Here is an 18,163-nt window from a genome sequence, read left to right on the forward strand (position 1 = left end):
TCAGTATTTGGAACAAACCTGAGCAAGGTACACCCACAAAGAGGGGACCTTGAGCTGTTAATTGTTAAATTAGCTAACATAAGACACGCAAACTAAAGAGTTAGTATCCTTTACTTTTGATTTCTTACAAATTTTTCCTTTTAATGTGCCTGTAAACGAACATTAAACAGTTTTTCTTTCACTCGTCTTTTTAGCAGCAATATTAGCTTAACTGCACGGTTGCTAGGCGACACAAGTAGGCTCCAGTTGGAGTAGCTCGCGCATTAATATTAATTCTTGCTACGTAGGGCACAGGTGTGCTCACGGGGGATTTTGCTTTGTTTGTTTTTTAAACGGCTTAATCATGACTCAGCCAATCACAGCAGACACTGGAGTTGACCGTTAAAGGTGTGCGATAATGGCGTGAAGCCAACCGGAAACACCTGAGCGCGAAACAAAAGGCACAGTCTGGGAGCAGCCATGAATGCCCCGCGGTGCGCAGTGTGCCCTGCCTTCTGCATATGTGTCGTGCGTGTGTGTTTGTGTGTTTAGAGGGCTGCGGGTGCCTAAACGAGCTGCAGGGGGCATCCTATCCCTTGCTCCCGGAGATCCCCCCCACCTCTCTCTTAACACACACACATATATTCTCCTTTTCACACACCCACAACTCCTCCTGCCAGACTCCCAGGCCAAGCAGCGTCGCCATACGGAACATCCTGCCCTCAACGGAGAGGGGGAGGAGAGAGAGAGAGAGAGAGAGAGAGCCCGAGTGTGTGTACAGAGGGGGGGGATAGAGTGAGGCTGTGTGTGTGCTGAGCGAGAAAGAGAGACGAGGTCTGGCGTCTCCCAGTAGTAAATCTATCAGGTCTCGAGCACAAAAAGTCGTTGAAACAGACAGTGTAGAAGAAGAAGAGGCCTTGCAGTAATCTCATTGTATTGCTAACTGGTGACCTGCCTGGACAACCAGCGCGTGAAGCCTTGGATTAAAAAGCCCGACTAGAAGGACGGATGGTCGCGCGGACGGGCGGCGCGCTCTGAAGTTGGACAGACTACCGAGACACCGACAGCAAGCGGCAGCAGCTTTTATTCCCTCCCACCTCCCCGAACCCCGTGAAGGCAGCGGCGGCACCGGGAGGCTGCTCACGCGCACCCCGACCATGAAGCTGCCTTGGCTCCTGGCGCTCACGGCGCTGCTTGCTCACGCCGCCACGGTAAGCACGAGCATCAGATCCTTTGTTAACCGGGGAGCTCTTGTGCACACAGGAGCAAGGGGATTTTGTGCATGCGTGTGTGTACCTTTTTACATGTGCGTGCGCGCGTGCGCTATCATAAATAAGACAGTGATATCTGTGATCTGGAGGAAATCCTGCACTCGACCTACTTATCAGCCCTTATTGGCCGGCCGTGACTCCCGCGAGGGGGGCTGGCGACTCCCGTACACCCCCACCCCCCGCCTTTACGCACACACATACACACACACGCCTTTGTGTCTCGGTGTCGGGGTTTAATGTGGCCTCTCGAGTCAGGAGGTGTGTGTGCGTGCATGTGTGTATGTGTGTGTTGGTAATTAGCGGGTAATCTCTAATTGAGCCTGATTACGGGTCTTTGTGCGGTGCCTCGGTTTGTGGTGTCTGTGTTACCAGCTCACATCCTGCCGGTAATTTGAGGGGCTCCAGTCATACTGCGGCTTTAACGACTTTATTGCCGGGTAGTCGCGCTGCAGGACGTGTGAGTGTGTGTGTGTTGTGGTGTGTGTGTGTTAGGGGGGGTTGATGTCCGATCCCCAACCTGTGAGGTGCACGTGAATTGCCAGATAACAGCGGCCTCATTATCCGGATGCATGAATCTGACTTGGGGCATCCTCCCGTTATAACCTGAGGTGTGTGTGTGTGTGTGTGTGTGTGTGTGTGTGCGTGCGGCGAAAAGTGGGTGGGGTAACGGGGAAGTTAACGGCGATGCGGTGCACGAACGAAGGCAGGGATGGATGATGTCATCGGGAATCGCGAGGGGGGGAAGCTGATTAGGAATGCGCGAGCCCCCACCACCTCTCTCTCTCTCTCTACACACCTCCTCTCCGGAACCATCCACGCCGAGATTCACGCGCCCCCCATAGCACGCCCACACCTTCCGTTACCGATTAATCCAGATTTATCCTATGAGGAGGAGGAGGTGGAGGAAGAGGAGTGTGGAAGCTCATTGAATCATTCAGAGAAAAAAAGATGCAGGCGCTAAAAATAGCCAAAATGCAGGTCTACTTTTGAATGTAAAAAAAATAAGATACAACATCCTTTAAAAGATTCACATTGTCTGTTTTATTGGTGCTCTGTAGTGACTTTAAAGTAATATTTATAGTACTGATAATGTCTTAGCTCTTTCATTCATGACCATATTAAGCTGGTGTGGGAGCTCAGGGGCAAAAACGTGCTGTTGGGCCCCTGCTGCCTCCTATTTACTCTGTTGAAGTTCCAATACAGTCCAGTATCATCAGTGCTTCTTCGCAGGAATGATAATGAAAGATCCCCTCCAGACATGTTTGTTTGAGATGTGTCATACTTTATTTAAAAGTCCATTCTCAGAGTTTAATTTCCCCCCGTCACACCTGTGTAAATTGCACATTGCTCATTGCTTTGTTATGACTCGTTTCCAAACATGTGATGTCACAAATCAAGCTGGTAGGTCCATGTATTAAAACTCGAAATAAGGAATCTTCTCCTTCAGCAGATCAGTGTTTAAACTTTGCACATACATAATCCTGAACAGTGGACCTCAGACACCTTAAATAATTAAAGAAAAACACTGGAAGGGAGCTCTAATTTGTGTTAGTATGTGGTCTTGTTATTACTAAGAACTTTTTTAGGAGTGTTAACACACAAAAAAAAGAATTTTAAAGCCACAAACAGCCACAAAACCACTTGACATATAGTGCACATGAGGGTTGTTTGAGCAGCTAATTGCCTTTACTTCTACACTTTGACTCTGTATTTGTATTGTCAACACCTCGGAGTGTCATTGTGCTGCGTTTCCTGTGAGGCCTCACTGGTTCTGACAAGGGGTTTTCAACACTACACACACACACACACATACACACGCACACACAGATGATTACTGGGTCAGACGGTTGCAGTCTTTGCCAAAGATCCTTGGCCCTCTTGCTGACCTAATCTGTCTTGAAGTGTACAGATGGAGACAGGTGTGACACATATGCACACACACTTAAATATACACCCTGTGCACAGATGGGTGGCTCGAATAGGTAGAACACACACACGAACACACATGCACAACAGTCTAATAATTGCAAGACTCACCTCAAGCAACCCAGGCTTTGAACACACACACACACACACACACACACACACACACATGACCCACAGTCAAACGCATTTGCTGACAAGATCTTTCTTTAGATGCCCCTTGGCTCGAAACCAGCTGACTCTTTTGTGTGTTTGTGTGTGCGTGCGTGTGTGTGTGTTTCTTCTCATGTGTGATCCCTGGTGTCGTGTCTCTGTGGGTATTTCCTGTTATCAGAGCTGTGACATCATATCCGGGCGACTATACTTCACATCGGAGACCAATTTTTCCCACAGACATCTGTTGTGTCCCACAGATAGCTACAGTGTGCGCGTATGTGTGTGTGTGTGTTTGTGCGTGCCTTCATGAGAGCGCTCAATGTCCATCTGTCTGTGTGTGTGGGCTCAAAAATAGTGAAGCTCCTCTGCCAAAAACTTGTTCTCGCCAGCCCTCGCTCCTTGAAAAGTGTGTGTGAGAGTGCGTATGTGTGTGGCGGAGAAAAAGCGTTGTGTTCTCGCGGATCATGTTTAACGGGGATGAATCAGTGTTTTGTGCGTCCGATAGCTGACAAAGCCCCCCATAGAGAGACGGAGAAAGAGAGAAGGAGCAAGAAAGAGGAGAAAATAGCCCGAGCGAGGCGGATCGAGGGAGAGTGAGGAATGTGAGAGGCAATTTGACACAGGAAGTGGGTCCTTCTCGCTCTCCTGGAGGACAAAGTCCCCTCACACACACACACATGCTGGCAGGTAGAAAACACTCCCGCTTGTTTGGGGGAGGTATTTCAGGTGTGTGTGTGAAAGGATGGGTGAGGGTGTGGGGGTCACCTTGCAGTGGAGAGAGGAAATGAGAAGGATCTAAGTTCATATCCGGATGCCCCGACGTCTGGAGGTGAGAGGGAGAATAATGACGGCCTTCAGTGGGAAAACATCTCCCCTTCTCCTCACCCCATTTCCTCCCTCCTATTTATGTGTGTGTTGGATGCGTACACACTCATATCTGAAAGCACTTTCTTATCGCATGGGAAGGGCCGGCTCGGCAGATGTGGCGCATTTGCCTGAAATTAGTTTTCCTTTCTGGTGGAGAAAGTTTGAGCATTTGATTCAGCTCAGAGTGAATTTTCCATTTAGACTGATAACAGCGCGTGGAGACGGAGAAACCTGGCTGCACAATACCTGTTATTTCTGTGAGTCCTCACTCGGAGGGGAAAGAACAATGGCCGCTCTGAATTCGCAGCAAAATCTGGAGTTAGACACTAACTAAATGTTCGGCCCTGCATAGAAAACTATCAGTGAGAATGAGGATAAATTAGAGGCCGTCAGTATTCGCCCAAAGAGAGCTCAAAAGACCCTGCAGAAATCGTTGTGACCTTTAACCTCTACTGTCAAACTGCATCTTAATAATTTCAGTTTTGTCTGGCTCTTTCTTCATTATTAAGCTTGTGCAATCTTGCTTTTTTTAATCACGGCATCTTAAAAAACTTCTACTTCCTGGATTTATATGCAATACCACCACCAAATAAATCAAGTAATAGTAGTAGAGCCCCAACCACCTGAACCAATCAGACGATAGCAGAGCCTGCAGGTAGCCTGAGAGGCGAACCTGAGGGAGAAAATACCTGTAATCACTCACCACTGCTCATTAATTACTGAGCTCCTCATCCCTGGTGGAAATTACACCCTTGTGTCCAAACAGAAGATAGTTCTTATCCACAGATTAAATCCTGCTGTTGTGGACTTGTTTTGTATTAAATACTATTGATACTCCTTCTGCAGGAATTTCATGAATGAAGGTTAAAAGTGTTGAAAGCTTTATAGCTCCTTACTCCAGTGTTGGGCCTTTTTCATTGGCATTGCAGTTTAAAATTCAATGCAGTATTTTAGGTTAAGACATTACATGGTGGTTAAGGCCTTCGGTTTATGCAGTCATGTGAAGTCTCATGAGTTGGCTAACAAAAACAAAAGACAGCATTTACTGTCTTTGCCGTCTCCAATGTGAAGGGTTTAAGGAGGAAAAAGTCAACATTATTAACAATATGTAACTGAAAATGAATACAAACACAGATGGACGACATGACAGCTCCCTAAAAGTGAAGCCAAACCCTCTCTATCGCCCCCTGCTGACTGGCTGCAATATAGGTCATAAAGCCCGCCTCCTCCATGTTAACAGATGGGACATGAGTCAAACTATAAAATCAAAATACACGGCAAAAACATTTTTCTTAAACATGGTTTCTGTCATTATAGTTAGTTCTTATCATGCTGATTTACGGTCAAGTGTTCATTTTTCTGACAAGTTTGGTTTTAATGAGTTATTTGATGCTGTAAAAAGGATGATTGACAGCTCTGTTAACAAATATTGCTCCTGCAGTCGATCTGTTCCTGATTAGCAGAGTAGAGGAGGAACGGCGAGAGGAGACGTAACTAAAACAATCACTACAGTCATTGAAGTTTCCATACCTGTGAATGTCTGCTTCAGACCAACACAAGAAGCTGTTCTGCTGTTAAACACGCCAACATGCGGATCTTTGCCGGGTTTTTTTCATTAAGTTAAGCGTGTGTTTTGGTTAGCGGAAGTGGCTACGGAGGCTACACCCACCGATCCCTACAGCGCGGCTCTGGCTCCAAATGACATCACCATTGGAAGATGGCAGCGCCCGTTTTGTCTTCAATTTTGTACAATGGGAGTACATGGAGATTCATCGTCCATACAGTCATTGGTTTGACCCCAGTAGTTTTGGGGTCAAACTCCACCGACTATAACAGTAAAATGCTGCTTTTTTTGTATTGATGCTTTATTCTGTTTCTATCTTATCTTACTGAGAAATGTTTTGACACTTTATTTGACTGATACGTTCTTAAACTTTTGGACTCTAAATGCACCCGTAAAACCGAGTATTTTTACACTGAAGTATTGGGACATAAGTAGGGAATCTGAATGCTTTGAAAGTCGCAGTTAAACTAAATCTTTACCTACTGATTCCCAGACTGAGGAGGCATATTGTTGAACTTTCTAGTCTGTGTGAGCCTCCTCTGTTCATACTGCCAGTCACAGTTTAGAGAGGACCTGTTCTCTTCAATCGCTTGGCTCAGACACTTTGTGCAACACTAAACTTTCCCAGAGGAGCGTGTTCGAGTCGTCCCACGAATCAGAAAGAATGCAGCTCGAGCCTGAATCCACCCGGCTGGAAACTCCTCTCATCACAACCAGAAACACACACACACAAGTGCAGACATGCTTTTCTCACATATATGCACCGGTGCACATTAAAGTCCTGATTACACACACACACACACACACACACACACACACACAGTCACAGTCACAGTGGTGGTGAATATCGGTGGTGTGCAGCAGTTTTGTTGATTCAGTGAGTCAGAGGGAGACGGAGAACGCTGGAGGTGTTTTAGGTAGGTCAAAACAGGCTCGAAACACTGCTCGTGTAGATACTAAACACACACACACTCACACAGAGTCTCCCTTGCAGTAATTGGGCAGCACTGCGCAGACATACATACATATTCTCAGGAGAGAAGAGGGGGGTTAGATGAATATAGAGAGGAGGAGGAGGAGGGAGAGAGAGAGAGGAGAGGAATGGAAAAAAGGGAGCTGTGCAGACCGCGGGATAATGAGAAAGAGGGAAGAGAGGGGAGGAAATAAAATGGAGAGAGGTGAGGATGGAAAAAGAGTTACGGTAATGGCGAGATGCTCGATAGCAGGGGGGAAGATGAGAGAGCGAGGGAGAGCGGAGGAAAAAAAAGGGAAGCGGATCGAGCAGAGGAGGAAAAGAGAAACGCAGAGACAGAGGGACGAGGAGCGGGAAGAAAGAGTGGGAGGCGAGAGGAGGAGAAGATGGGGGATATCGGGAGATAGAGACGGAGAGAAAAGGTGGGGAGCGACGGGATGGACAGTTAGAGGGGATGGAGCGAGGCCAGAAGGATGGAGACGGAGGGATGTTGAAAGAGAGAGAGAAGGAGAAAAAGGGTGGGGGAGGGAGGCGTGTGCGCTCCCAGGAGACCGAGCTCTACCTGCTCTCTCCGTGGCCGTCGCCATGACAACCAGCATGGCTGCCGCTGTCACAGCTTTATCGCCCCACTCTTTCTCTGTCTCCCCCCTTTTTTCTCTCTTTCATTCGGTTTCGTCTTTTCTTCTCGTCTCCTGCGTTTCTTTCTTCTCTCAGTCAATTTGTCATTTTTTATTTGGTGTCTGCTTCGTTTTTACTCCTCTCCTCCTCCTCTGTCTGTCCGCTCCTCTGCAATCAAGTTAAAAATTGAGAAGAGGAGAGACGGCAGTTGTGTTTCACCTTTACAGTACCGTGTGTGTGTGTGTGTGTGTGTGTGTGTGTGTGTGTGTGTGTGTGTGTGTGTGTTTGTGCTATAACAGGACTCTAAATTAGAGAGCATAAACCCAGTGCTATGTCCCAAACCCACAAAGCATTCTGGGATTGCTGTATGTCAGAGCTTCAGCTATAAATGAAAACCTCAGAAACACGAGGCCTCCTTCCAACTACCAGACTTTTATGTGTGTCTGTTTGTGTGTGGTGTGTGTGTGTGTGTGTGTGCTCTCCACCAGCGTATCATTTTCCCCTTATATTACTCGTGTGTGTGTATTAGTATCTCTTAAGTACTACTCTCTGTCCTCACACGTTTCCGTAACGACACGGTAATTAGGTTAACGAGGGGCCGGATGGGCGGGGTCACACGCAGCTGAAACCCGACGCGGTCCAATGGGACGGCAGGAATGTAAACTTCCTGGCAGACGGATGATAAGAGCGGGTCGAGGCTGCGATAAGGCCGACCTTCACGGACTGACCGGAGCCTGGCCTCCATCTGAACTCTGACCCCTGACTGCCACCATCTCCCTCTCCATCTGTTTGTCTGACGGCAATTTAGTCAGCAATTGTTGAATTTCAAGAGTAACTTTATTGATGAAAACTGTTGATTACTTCTTCATAGTGGGAGCAAATTTTTGATCTTATAGTAGTAGGAAATAGTGATTGATCTGCTTAAAGCCCCCCTCCAGTGAACATCAAGTGTTTAACCTTGTAAACATCTCCATGTGGTGTTCTTCATGTGCTACAAGACATATCAGGGACAACATATGCAGTCATCTCCATGGCTGGGCCTGTCTGCCTTTAAACTGCAGTGTACCAAGGACAGGCTGAACAACACGTTTTCAGATTTGCAGATTTAAGACGTCACAAACCTGAGGAGCCAATCCTGTTAATGGACAGGGTGACGCTACGCATATCATTATGTGCAACCTATGGCAACCACTTAACTGAATCCTCGTCGGTGTTGTTTGGACAAAACAAGTGGTTAAAAAAATCATGTTGGACTTTTTGAGACTATTTTCAACATGTTTTATCTCATCTCCTGTAATAAATCTACTTCTGACTTAATAATTAGACCAGAAAATGGACTAAAATAGTAAAAAAAGGAGGCCAATATTTGCTTCGTGAACACTGATGATTCACAGCTCTTTGGTCTGGGCCTGTTGGTGCTTTTGGAACTTGTGATTACTTTACTTCCACATTATTTTTCACATTTTATAGACTAGACATTCTTCCATGGACACTTGACAGGTATTGATTTGTCCATAAAACAATAAAGTGTGAAATCATCTGTGCTGTTTTGATGTAGTCAAAACGGATGATAAAACCTTGGAGCGAGGTTCGAGTCATCGCTCCAGTCGGCCTCTAATGACACCAAACCTCCTCTTCTTTCGACGCGTCGTGTGTCAGGAACATGTTTCCTCGGCTGCATGTGATTGGTGGAGGCATTTCTTACTAAGTAGCTGAAAAGGCCATCACTGCTCCACTGGGAAACCGTCTTTAAAAAAGGCCCACGGTGGCCCCTGAAAAGCGGGGTTAGTTTAGAGAGCGTGTAATCCCTGGGGGTTGTCTTAAAGGCTCTGCAGGAAGTGGTAAAGATCAACAGAAATGGGAACAACATGAAGCTAAATGTAAAGAGGAGATTTTGTGTGCGTGCAGATTGTAATGGCTTGTTGTTCGGTCGTACAGTAATTTGTGAAAGCACTTTCCCTAACGGCTTCATGTCTCAGGGGCTGTTTGTGTTGCAGTGAGCGAGACTCAGGTCGGCCCTCGAAGGAGAATGAATCAGCGAGAGATTTTCCGCGATGCGTGCGTGCGCATGATTGGATATGTGAATGTTTTTGTCACCTAATTTGTCACCTCTTCATCTTTGCCTCGTCTTTGATCCGCTGGCTTCACGGTTTCTGTTTCCGAACGACCTTCGTGTCATCCTTTTCCTCCGATAACAAAGAGATTTGATTTACAGATATGCATTTCTGACGCCTGTTTTTTCATCAGGATTTAATCACAGTTTATTCTTAATAGATTCTCATCTTATCTGTGTTGTCACCCTCTTTGAAAAGGGGGGAATATTTCGTCATAATTTCATTAACATTCACTCTGTGACAGATATCTGCTTGTTTGAATACTGATGTGTGTGTGTTCACTGGTTTCCCGATTGAAAGGAAGGACACAGGAAGTGAGTATTTATAGATCTGGCCTTCAGGATGGGAGCGTCCTGAGTGGTTTTATATAGGTGTGTGTTTTTATGTGTGTTTACATGTGAAACAGAGGCGGAGGAGGAGGAGGCGCCGAAGGAGCACAGGGAGGCCGCCTGTGCCAAAACGAGAGCGAGGAAATACTGTGTGCGAGAGGCATGTGACTGTGTGTGTGCGCGTTTGAATTATTTAGCCCAACGTCCCGACAGAGGAGTGAACGAGGTCAGGAGCTCATTGCTGCAACGTTTTTCCTCTCTCCATCCATCCATCCATCTCTACACCCACCAGCCCCTCTCCTCCTCCTCCTCCTGCACAGCTCCTCGTTTATCCCGCCTGTCTCCATAAACAGGAACTTAGTAACAAAAGGCTTCCCCTCGTGTTACTCATGTCCCCTCAATTATCGGCGAGCCATGAGGGAAAAACATCGATCCAATTAAATACCGACATTGAGACCCGCTGTGCGTGTGCGCGCTCGCATGTGTGTGTGTCAAGTAAACCTTTCAACCCTGGTGCTTTAAAAGGGTCTTTCAAAGGCGTTTGCAGTTTGAACAAGCCACTGAAGCTAATGAGCTGTGTGTGTGTGTGAAGGGTGAAAATGTGTGTGTGCGTCTGGGATTCTGTAATATTGCTTGGTGGTTGCAGCAGGTTCTTTTTTTCCCCATAAGGCCTTTCTATAAACGCCTCCATGCGCACACACACACACACACACACACACACACACACACACACACACACACACACACACACACACACACACACACCTTTGCAGCAGCAGCAGGTGATTCATTCTTAATCTTTCATTCCAACAGTTGTGGATTAGCCCTAATCTCAGCCCGCAGAGACCCGGGCCTGAAAGGCTGACTGACACTGAGAGTGTGTGTGTGTGTGTGTGTGTCCAAGTGTTTTGTTTATATAGCCGTGTGTGTGACCTGATAATTGCTTCCCTTGTTGTAGCGAGTGTTTTGTGTGTGTGTGTCTGACAGGACATGATGGGACTGAAGCAGATACACATGACAGATTGACAGGTCACACAACAGTGAAACATTAGAGCCTGCAGCAGCAGGAGGAGGAGGAGGAGGAGGAGGAGGAGTAGGAGGTGCTGATAGAGGGGAGTCATGACCTCTTTTGACATTAACTCCTTGTTTTGACATGTTAGAACGAGCTCAGTCTCATCCAGTGTGAGTTGCAGTTGTGTTAAGTTGCTTCAAAGTTTCCTTGAAGGTCAGATGATTATTGTCAAAAGTGATTAATCTATTAAAACATGATGATCAATGTTCAACAGAGCCTAAAGTGAGGTCATCAGATGTCTTGTCTTTCTCTGTCTAATACCTGAAATCTTTGAATCAGCAGGTTCCCAAATTTGAAGCTTCAACTATCAAAGGTCATGTCATGTAAAAGTGACTTCAACTATTAAACTATCAAAATAGTCAACTTTCTTTTCATCAACTAATCGATTAATCATGTTCGAAATGTTTTGACCTTCGACCTTTTGACCAAACTTTTATTTTGAAACTTTACATGTTCTTCCAAAAAAACTTATTTTAATTGAACAAAAGAAGCTCAAACTTTAATTATTGTCTTAAAAGGAGCAGCCATTTAAGATTTGATCCTGTATAAACAACAACTTGTGATTACATTTTCTTTCCGTTAAATCTTTTTGATTAATTTCTCACCACTTTGTCTCAGGGTCCTTTAAGTCCAAACTTAAGCCTCAAACACGAAGACAAAAGAGCAAAATCCCACAATTTATTAGATTTGTTTGTGATTAATATTCTATTTTATGTTTCACTTTTATATATAACAGTCTAAACGGTCATTAAAATGACGAAATGTAAGAAATTGATTAAAAATATGAGTAAACATTTGAGGACAGCTTGTATTACTTCCGTCCATCCATTATCTATACCGCTTATCCTGTTCAGGGTCACAGGGGGGCTGGAGCCTTTCCCAGCTGTCATTGGGCGAGAGGCGGGGCTACACCCTGGACTGATCGCCAGTCAATCACAGGACTGACACAGAAGCCTTTTTTACACTGCGGTTCCACCTCAGACCCGTAACGAAGCTCCGCCGTCATGCTGCCTTTGCCATTTTACATTGGACCAAGCAACACCGCTGTAAAGCCGCCCCAGTGTGTGTTTTTACATAGCGTTCTGGCGTGGCAAGCAAAACATGTGTGAGGTGTAAACAAACAGCACGTGCTTCAAATACACACACAGAGCTGTTCCGCCTTGTCGGCTCCGCTGTTTACACTGGCGCCATTTCGCCTCTGTTACGACCTCTGATGCCGGCTCAGAGGCGGAACGACTTCACCCCACCATTCAGCCTCCGTGTGTTTTACATCGAAGACAGAGGCGTAATAATCCCGCCTTGCACTGGCAGTGTAAAAGGGGCTATAGGGACAAACGACCTGTCACACGGGCAATACGGGCAATTTTAGAGTCACCAATGAACCAAACTGGAGGGAACCCACGCATGCACGGGGAGAACATGCAAACTCCACACAGAAAGGCCCCCTATATCCAAACCGGGATTCAAACCAAGAACCTTCTAGCTGTGAGGCGACAGCGCTAACCGCTGCACCTGCTTGTACTACTTAAACGTTTTTAATATTCTGTAGTGAGGTTCAATAACCAGGTTTAATTTCAAGCTGATTAACAAGATAGAAACTCAATTTCTGATTAACAATCTTTTTCTTGTTAATCTGAGCAGGTTTTCCTCTCTCTGTCTAGACTCTCTGCTACAGATGAATTTCTATTAGCACCAAACTAGTCTAGAGGCTATGAGACACATTTACTGTGATGTCCCAAGTCTGACCCTTTCATGTTTTTATCCCCATATTTCCTGGGATGCTCAAAAATACTGGAGGAGTTCAACACCCACACCTTAATTGTGAAAAGAAATATTTAGCTTATTGAACGTAAATCGTATCCGAACGCTTAACAGCTCTCTAGAAAAGTTCCTCTGAAAAAATTGCTCAGAGCAGAAAGGTGAGCCGACAGATTTGAAGGTGATTAGATATTGTGTGGAGGAGATTTGAAGGGAATGAAAGGGGGAATGAGGTCAGAGGCAATCACAGACAGAAGTGATATTAAAGGAGGGCCGGGGACTAAAGTGCAGCGGGGTAAAAAAAAGAAGAAAAAGGAGGGGAAGCAGATTGAATAAAATGCAGCAGACGTGGAGAAGAAAAGAAAAGGAGAAAAGGATTTGTTAATATATGAAAGTGGTAAAAGGAGATGAGTAGCTCATCAGAATACAGCGTGAGATTAATGGGGAGGGGAAGAGTGAAATGATAAAAGAGCAGAGGAGCTGACGAGGGAGAAAAAAAAGGAGAGAATGAAAGGGAGATGGATGGGTTAGCAGAGAAGAGAGAGAGGCTGGTGGTTAACGCAGGCCTGTAAAGAGCTTAGAGCAGCTGAGACGGATTGTATGGAGAGAACAACCTGGACAGGATTACACCGAGGAAGACGAGAGACGAAGGCTGTAAGAGCAAGATCCTATCACTACCCATGAATCTCCCTGTCCTCCAGTCACACATTTCCACTGGTTTAACACCGACACCGACCGCAAGCTAGGCGGCAATCACACTTTAATTAAACCGTGCTCACAGTACCAAGGAATTAATGATCACCGATTGTTATAGCAAACACTTCGGAGCTAATCTATGAATTAGACCATCATTCACCAGCCATTAGTTCCTTAAACCCACCTCTTAATTAATTAGTCAGTGAGTAATGTTGCCCACTGAGAGATGAAGCTATCTTTAACCGCACCGCTAACAGTCAGAGCAAAGTGAACCGTTCACTCCTGGTTTAATATTTATCTTACAGCTGAGGTGATTCAACAGAGGCTGACGGGAGATGAAACTGAACAGCTACAACAATACACTGCTACCTCTTAATCCCCAGTATCTGCTAGCTTGCGCTTACATGCTGCATGTTAGCATAATCAGATAAAACATGTACCAGCAGTTTCCAGTATTTCAATTTTAAAGTAAAGGTTCAACATTTTTGGGATGTATGCTTATTGCTATCTTCATATTGTGTCTGTGTGTTAATTAGGGAGCTGGGGAAGCACATGGTTAGCAACAAAGCTAAGTAGCATAAACACTGGAAGCAGGGTCAAACAGCTGTTCTTGTAAACGCCTAACAGCGTTTGGCAAGCTATTTTTAAAGTGAAGTGAACCAAGCTAACAGTTACTGTACATTAAATTAGGCCTCACTACACAGAAGCTACCCCAACGGCTAATGTAGCAAGCTAGGCTACAAAGTACAAAAGGCAAAGTAACTAACTTTGAGAAGTTTGAGTGGTTGCTGTTAAAGTTTAGTTCCCCCCTTTTTTTGTTGTTCCTTCTGCGAGTCAATGTTGAAACTACAAAAGTAATGTAGCCTAGTCTTTTCAAGTTTTGTGATGTAGCTTGTGTGGACGCTATGGCACTAATTCATTAATAAAAGAGCTTAGCTTAGCTTTGAAAACAGCAAAGCTAACAGCACACTACTAAGAAATGTAGTTAAACTAACACTGCTACTTTTTGCACAGCTACTTTTCTGGAAGTTTCTGGAGTGTATTAGGCAGTTTCAGTGTGTTAGCAAATTAGCTTATTCCTCAATATGTTGAACATTTCTTTATTTTTTAAAAAGGACGCGTAATAGCTAGCAAGACTCTTAAGTTGAGCTTCTAGCAGTTTGCAGATAGCATCAGAAAATTGTATGTCTTGTATTTCATGGTCATTATTAACAAAAATAATGCTCTGGTGTTAATCCATGTACAGTCACAGTTATGGGGTTGAGGGTTTTAAAGTTAAAAGATATCACAGACCCTGAGGCCGGTCCTTATCACGGCCTGGAGCCTCTGCCATCTATGATTTGATAAATGCGGCCATATCAGATTTGCACATCAGCTGAGACAAATCACGAGCCATCCATTAGAAAAAGCAAATGTCTTATTTCCTCATGGGCTCAACATTCATTGAAGTCTTCTGACATTGATTCTTTGACTTAATCAGCACCTCATGATAAATACTGAGGTCACAAGCCTTCAGTCTGTGGCTTATCTAGATGCTGCCTAAATGCTGCTCCCGCCTTATCCGGAGTTCACTCCACCGCCAGATCTCACGACCTGCGTAATTAGTGTTCGATATCAGACGCGTTTATGATACATGAAGAATCAATCGTCTATCTGGCAGCAGCTCCAGGGCTTGGGATCGGCTCCCAAAGTCAGCGAACCAATGGGAAGGAGCCCAGAGAGCGAGGCAAGGTCAGCCGCTCAGGAATGCCCCCGGAGCAGCAATTTGTTTACCTCCTCTGTGTGTGTGTGTGTTTGAGAGAAAAGGACAGGTATGGCATGATAATAATATGCCTCATGCCCTCTGCACACACACTCACAAAGGTGCATCCCTCCATTCCAGATTGAATTACACAGGGCTGATTGGATTTTTCTCCTCGGCATCAAAGACAAAAACACTCCTGTCTGCTTCTCCTCCCTTTCCTGCCTGTGGGTCCATCCATCCCATCATCACCCGCTTTTCTTTTCCTCTCAACTATTCTCCATTTGCACCATTCTTCTCTCAAACTTTGCCTTTTTATGCATCGATTTTCCTCCTTCTTCTTGCAGTTCCTTCCTTGGGGTCTGTAATGTCGCATGACTGTCATTAGCCTGATTACTCAGGCTGTAATTAAAGGAGCACACACACTGATGCAGCCTTGTGATTCCCATATAAGCAGAAATGTGACTCTCATCATGTTTGTGTGTGTGTGTGTGTGTTTTGTTGCGTGTGTGTCAAGGTTTTTCAATTCTGGGCTGAAAAGAGACCATTGATTAGTGTTTCTGAGTGTACTCAAAGTGCCCCTCTCCCTCGCTCTCAGCTGCACAAAGGCATCATGGTCCGCGGGGCGCTCGCTCTCACACGCAGCCACATTTCTGAGCCCTTTTGAAAAGTTCCTTAGAAACACGAGAAAAGTTCCAGCCACAGGCGCCACGCCCTCCCACTGGCCCTGCAGAAATAGGCCCATTGAGCCAGGCTATAATCACACACACACATACACCATACACACACATTAAAAATCGGCATTCACTCCCTTCTCTCTCCAACACTTCTCCACAAAAAACGCAGCCATAGACCCACCAGCCAACCAGCAGCTTCACTGCTCGCTGCAACATTTCCCCAACCAGACATCAACACACACACACACACACACAGGGACACACACTCACAGACACTCCCTGAACGCCACGGACAAACCTTCTAACACACACACTCTCAGAAGCACACAATCACTCGGCGGCGTATTGTGGAGTGTGGGAGCTGCAGTTGTGTCAGAATCTCAAGGCATTTCTGGCGGCAGGACAGTGACACACACACACACACACCTACACACACTTTCACTCAGAGATGCATGTTTCATAAGGTCATATATAATGGAGGAGGATTCCACGTAGAGAGGCCTCGTGTGTGTGTGTGTGTCTGTCTGTGTGTGATTGTGTGTGTAGTTTTGAGATGTGGTCTTTAATCCTGCTGGATTGTCAGATTAGTGTAACAGCTGGCTCCTACACACAGATATACATCTCTCTCTGTATCACCCCTCCTCCCATCAAACCGACCCTCTGTACTCTGCCAGGAGCTGCCAGGATATATGCATTAGTGTGTGTTTGTGTGTGTGTGTGTGGCGGTCTCACAGCTCCAGTCCATTACTCGGTTTCAGACCAGCTGATGTGTCACTACACAGTCATGTGACCTCTGCTGAGTCTACAGTGAGTTTCAGTGTCAGCTGCTCGTTTTGTTGGAGATACTGAGGCATTAAAGGTTAAACACGCCGCCGCCGAGGGGGGCGCGTCATCGCTCTGACAACCCGTGATCAGCTGATCATCTACCAGCAGACACAAACAGACTGTTCAGTTGTAATATTGAAAGTTTTTCATTGTATTGCATTAGTTCAATTTATGGTTGTTCTCTCTGGTTAATTTGTCAACAACTGGCGTTACCATGGCAAAATCAAGTGCAGGCTCTGAGCAGCGACTTTATCAGAAGAAATATAGCTGAGACATCTATGTTTACATTATATCTGTTTACTGTGCAGCCAAAAACATGTTTTTTTTAATCAATCAATCAATTTGTAAAGCAATTTTCCTACTAGGTAAGGCACAACAATGTGCCTTACACCAACACCACCAACAACCAGGCACACAAACACACGCACCTCCACAAAGATAAAACATTTATAAACTACTTTGTAGTTAATATTAGAAGTGAAAATAAAATAAAACAGGAAATGAGAAAACACACTGTGATAATAAGAGTGAGCAAACACCAGATGAATAAATAAAACACAATTAAAGGCCAGAAAATATTGCGTGAAAAAATATGATAACCATGATTTAATTGTATATTTCACAAAGTAACGCAGTAAAACGTTTCTGATGAACAATCACACACTTCCCTAATCTCGCGATCTAAATTCTGTGTATTTCCTGTGACCCCCTTCACAATAAAAACACCCAGCACTTCACCACTTAAACACTTTAATGTGAAGCAGCAGGAAAAGCTCGATTAGCATTAGCAGTAACCTGATACAGCTTCTTGTAAACAGTGAGGCTGATATCAATGAGACGAAATCACACAGCACTGGATGACATTCATTCATTGTCTCCCGTGAGTCCCCGCTGCGTAGGAAGGTAATCTGAATCCCACACACAATGTCAGGCTAGAATCTGAGACAGGTTATTGTTGGAAAGAGGTCAACATACGTGTCTGTGAATGACTGTAGCGATGAAGCTGCTCGACAGGAGGAATTACCCACACGCTCAATGAAGGAAACCAGGTTTTATTATATTTTCCTGGTGATTTATTGGCAGTGAACCTCAGTTTCTCATTTTTGAGACACATCATGACCTCCAGGATCAATTGTGTAAAAGCGGGCGGGCAGGCAGCCTTCCAGCTAATGATGATTAATCGTTGAGCTAACAATGAAGCTACTGCTACGCTGCGCTCTGCTGGAGGTACACACAACCATTAATGGATTTTGCGCAATTGTTTTGTAACATGACACAAATATTGAAAGCTTTGCATGGTTAAATTACCTTCAGAGATCCAGATGCATGTTTTTCCTCCACTTCGCACCTGTTTTGTCCCTGCAGCCTCTGCACCGTATACCATATTTAGCAAATGCAACACTTTCCATAGCGGCGCATTCATCACTTAGATCATCTTTGTCCTTATAACTCAGAGCTGGAAGATAATATTAGTGCTTGGATGCATTTCAGCTGTGGTTTGGTGCTGCACTGAGGCAGCTTTAGGGCCCGAGCAGGCTAGAATAACAAACTTGGGCCGGTGTAACGCCATCCTCCCACAGGTTCTGTACGGGGGAATTAA

General features: G+C 45.3%; 1 protein-coding gene across 1 annotated transcript in view; it reads left to right on the forward strand.

Moving 5' to 3' along the window:
- Positions 1-886: 886 nt before the first annotated feature.
- Positions 887-18,163, forward strand: part of sdc3 (syndecan 3) — a 41,450-nt gene continuing 24,173 nt past the window's right edge. The window contains exon 1 of the mRNA XM_069680997.1: positions 887-1,190. Coding sequence (XP_069537098.1) covers positions 1,137-1,190 — 54 coding nt within the window. The 5' untranslated portion in view covers positions 887-1,136. The remainder of the gene's footprint in view (positions 1,191-18,163) is intronic.

Source organism: Semicossyphus pulcher, unplaced genomic scaffold (assembly GCF_022749685.1).
Source record: "Semicossyphus pulcher isolate SPU_LCO1_2020_fin unplaced genomic scaffold, fSemPul1.0.p SCAF_5, whole genome shotgun sequence".
NCBI lineage: Eukaryota > Metazoa > Chordata > Actinopteri > Labriformes > Labridae > Semicossyphus > Semicossyphus pulcher.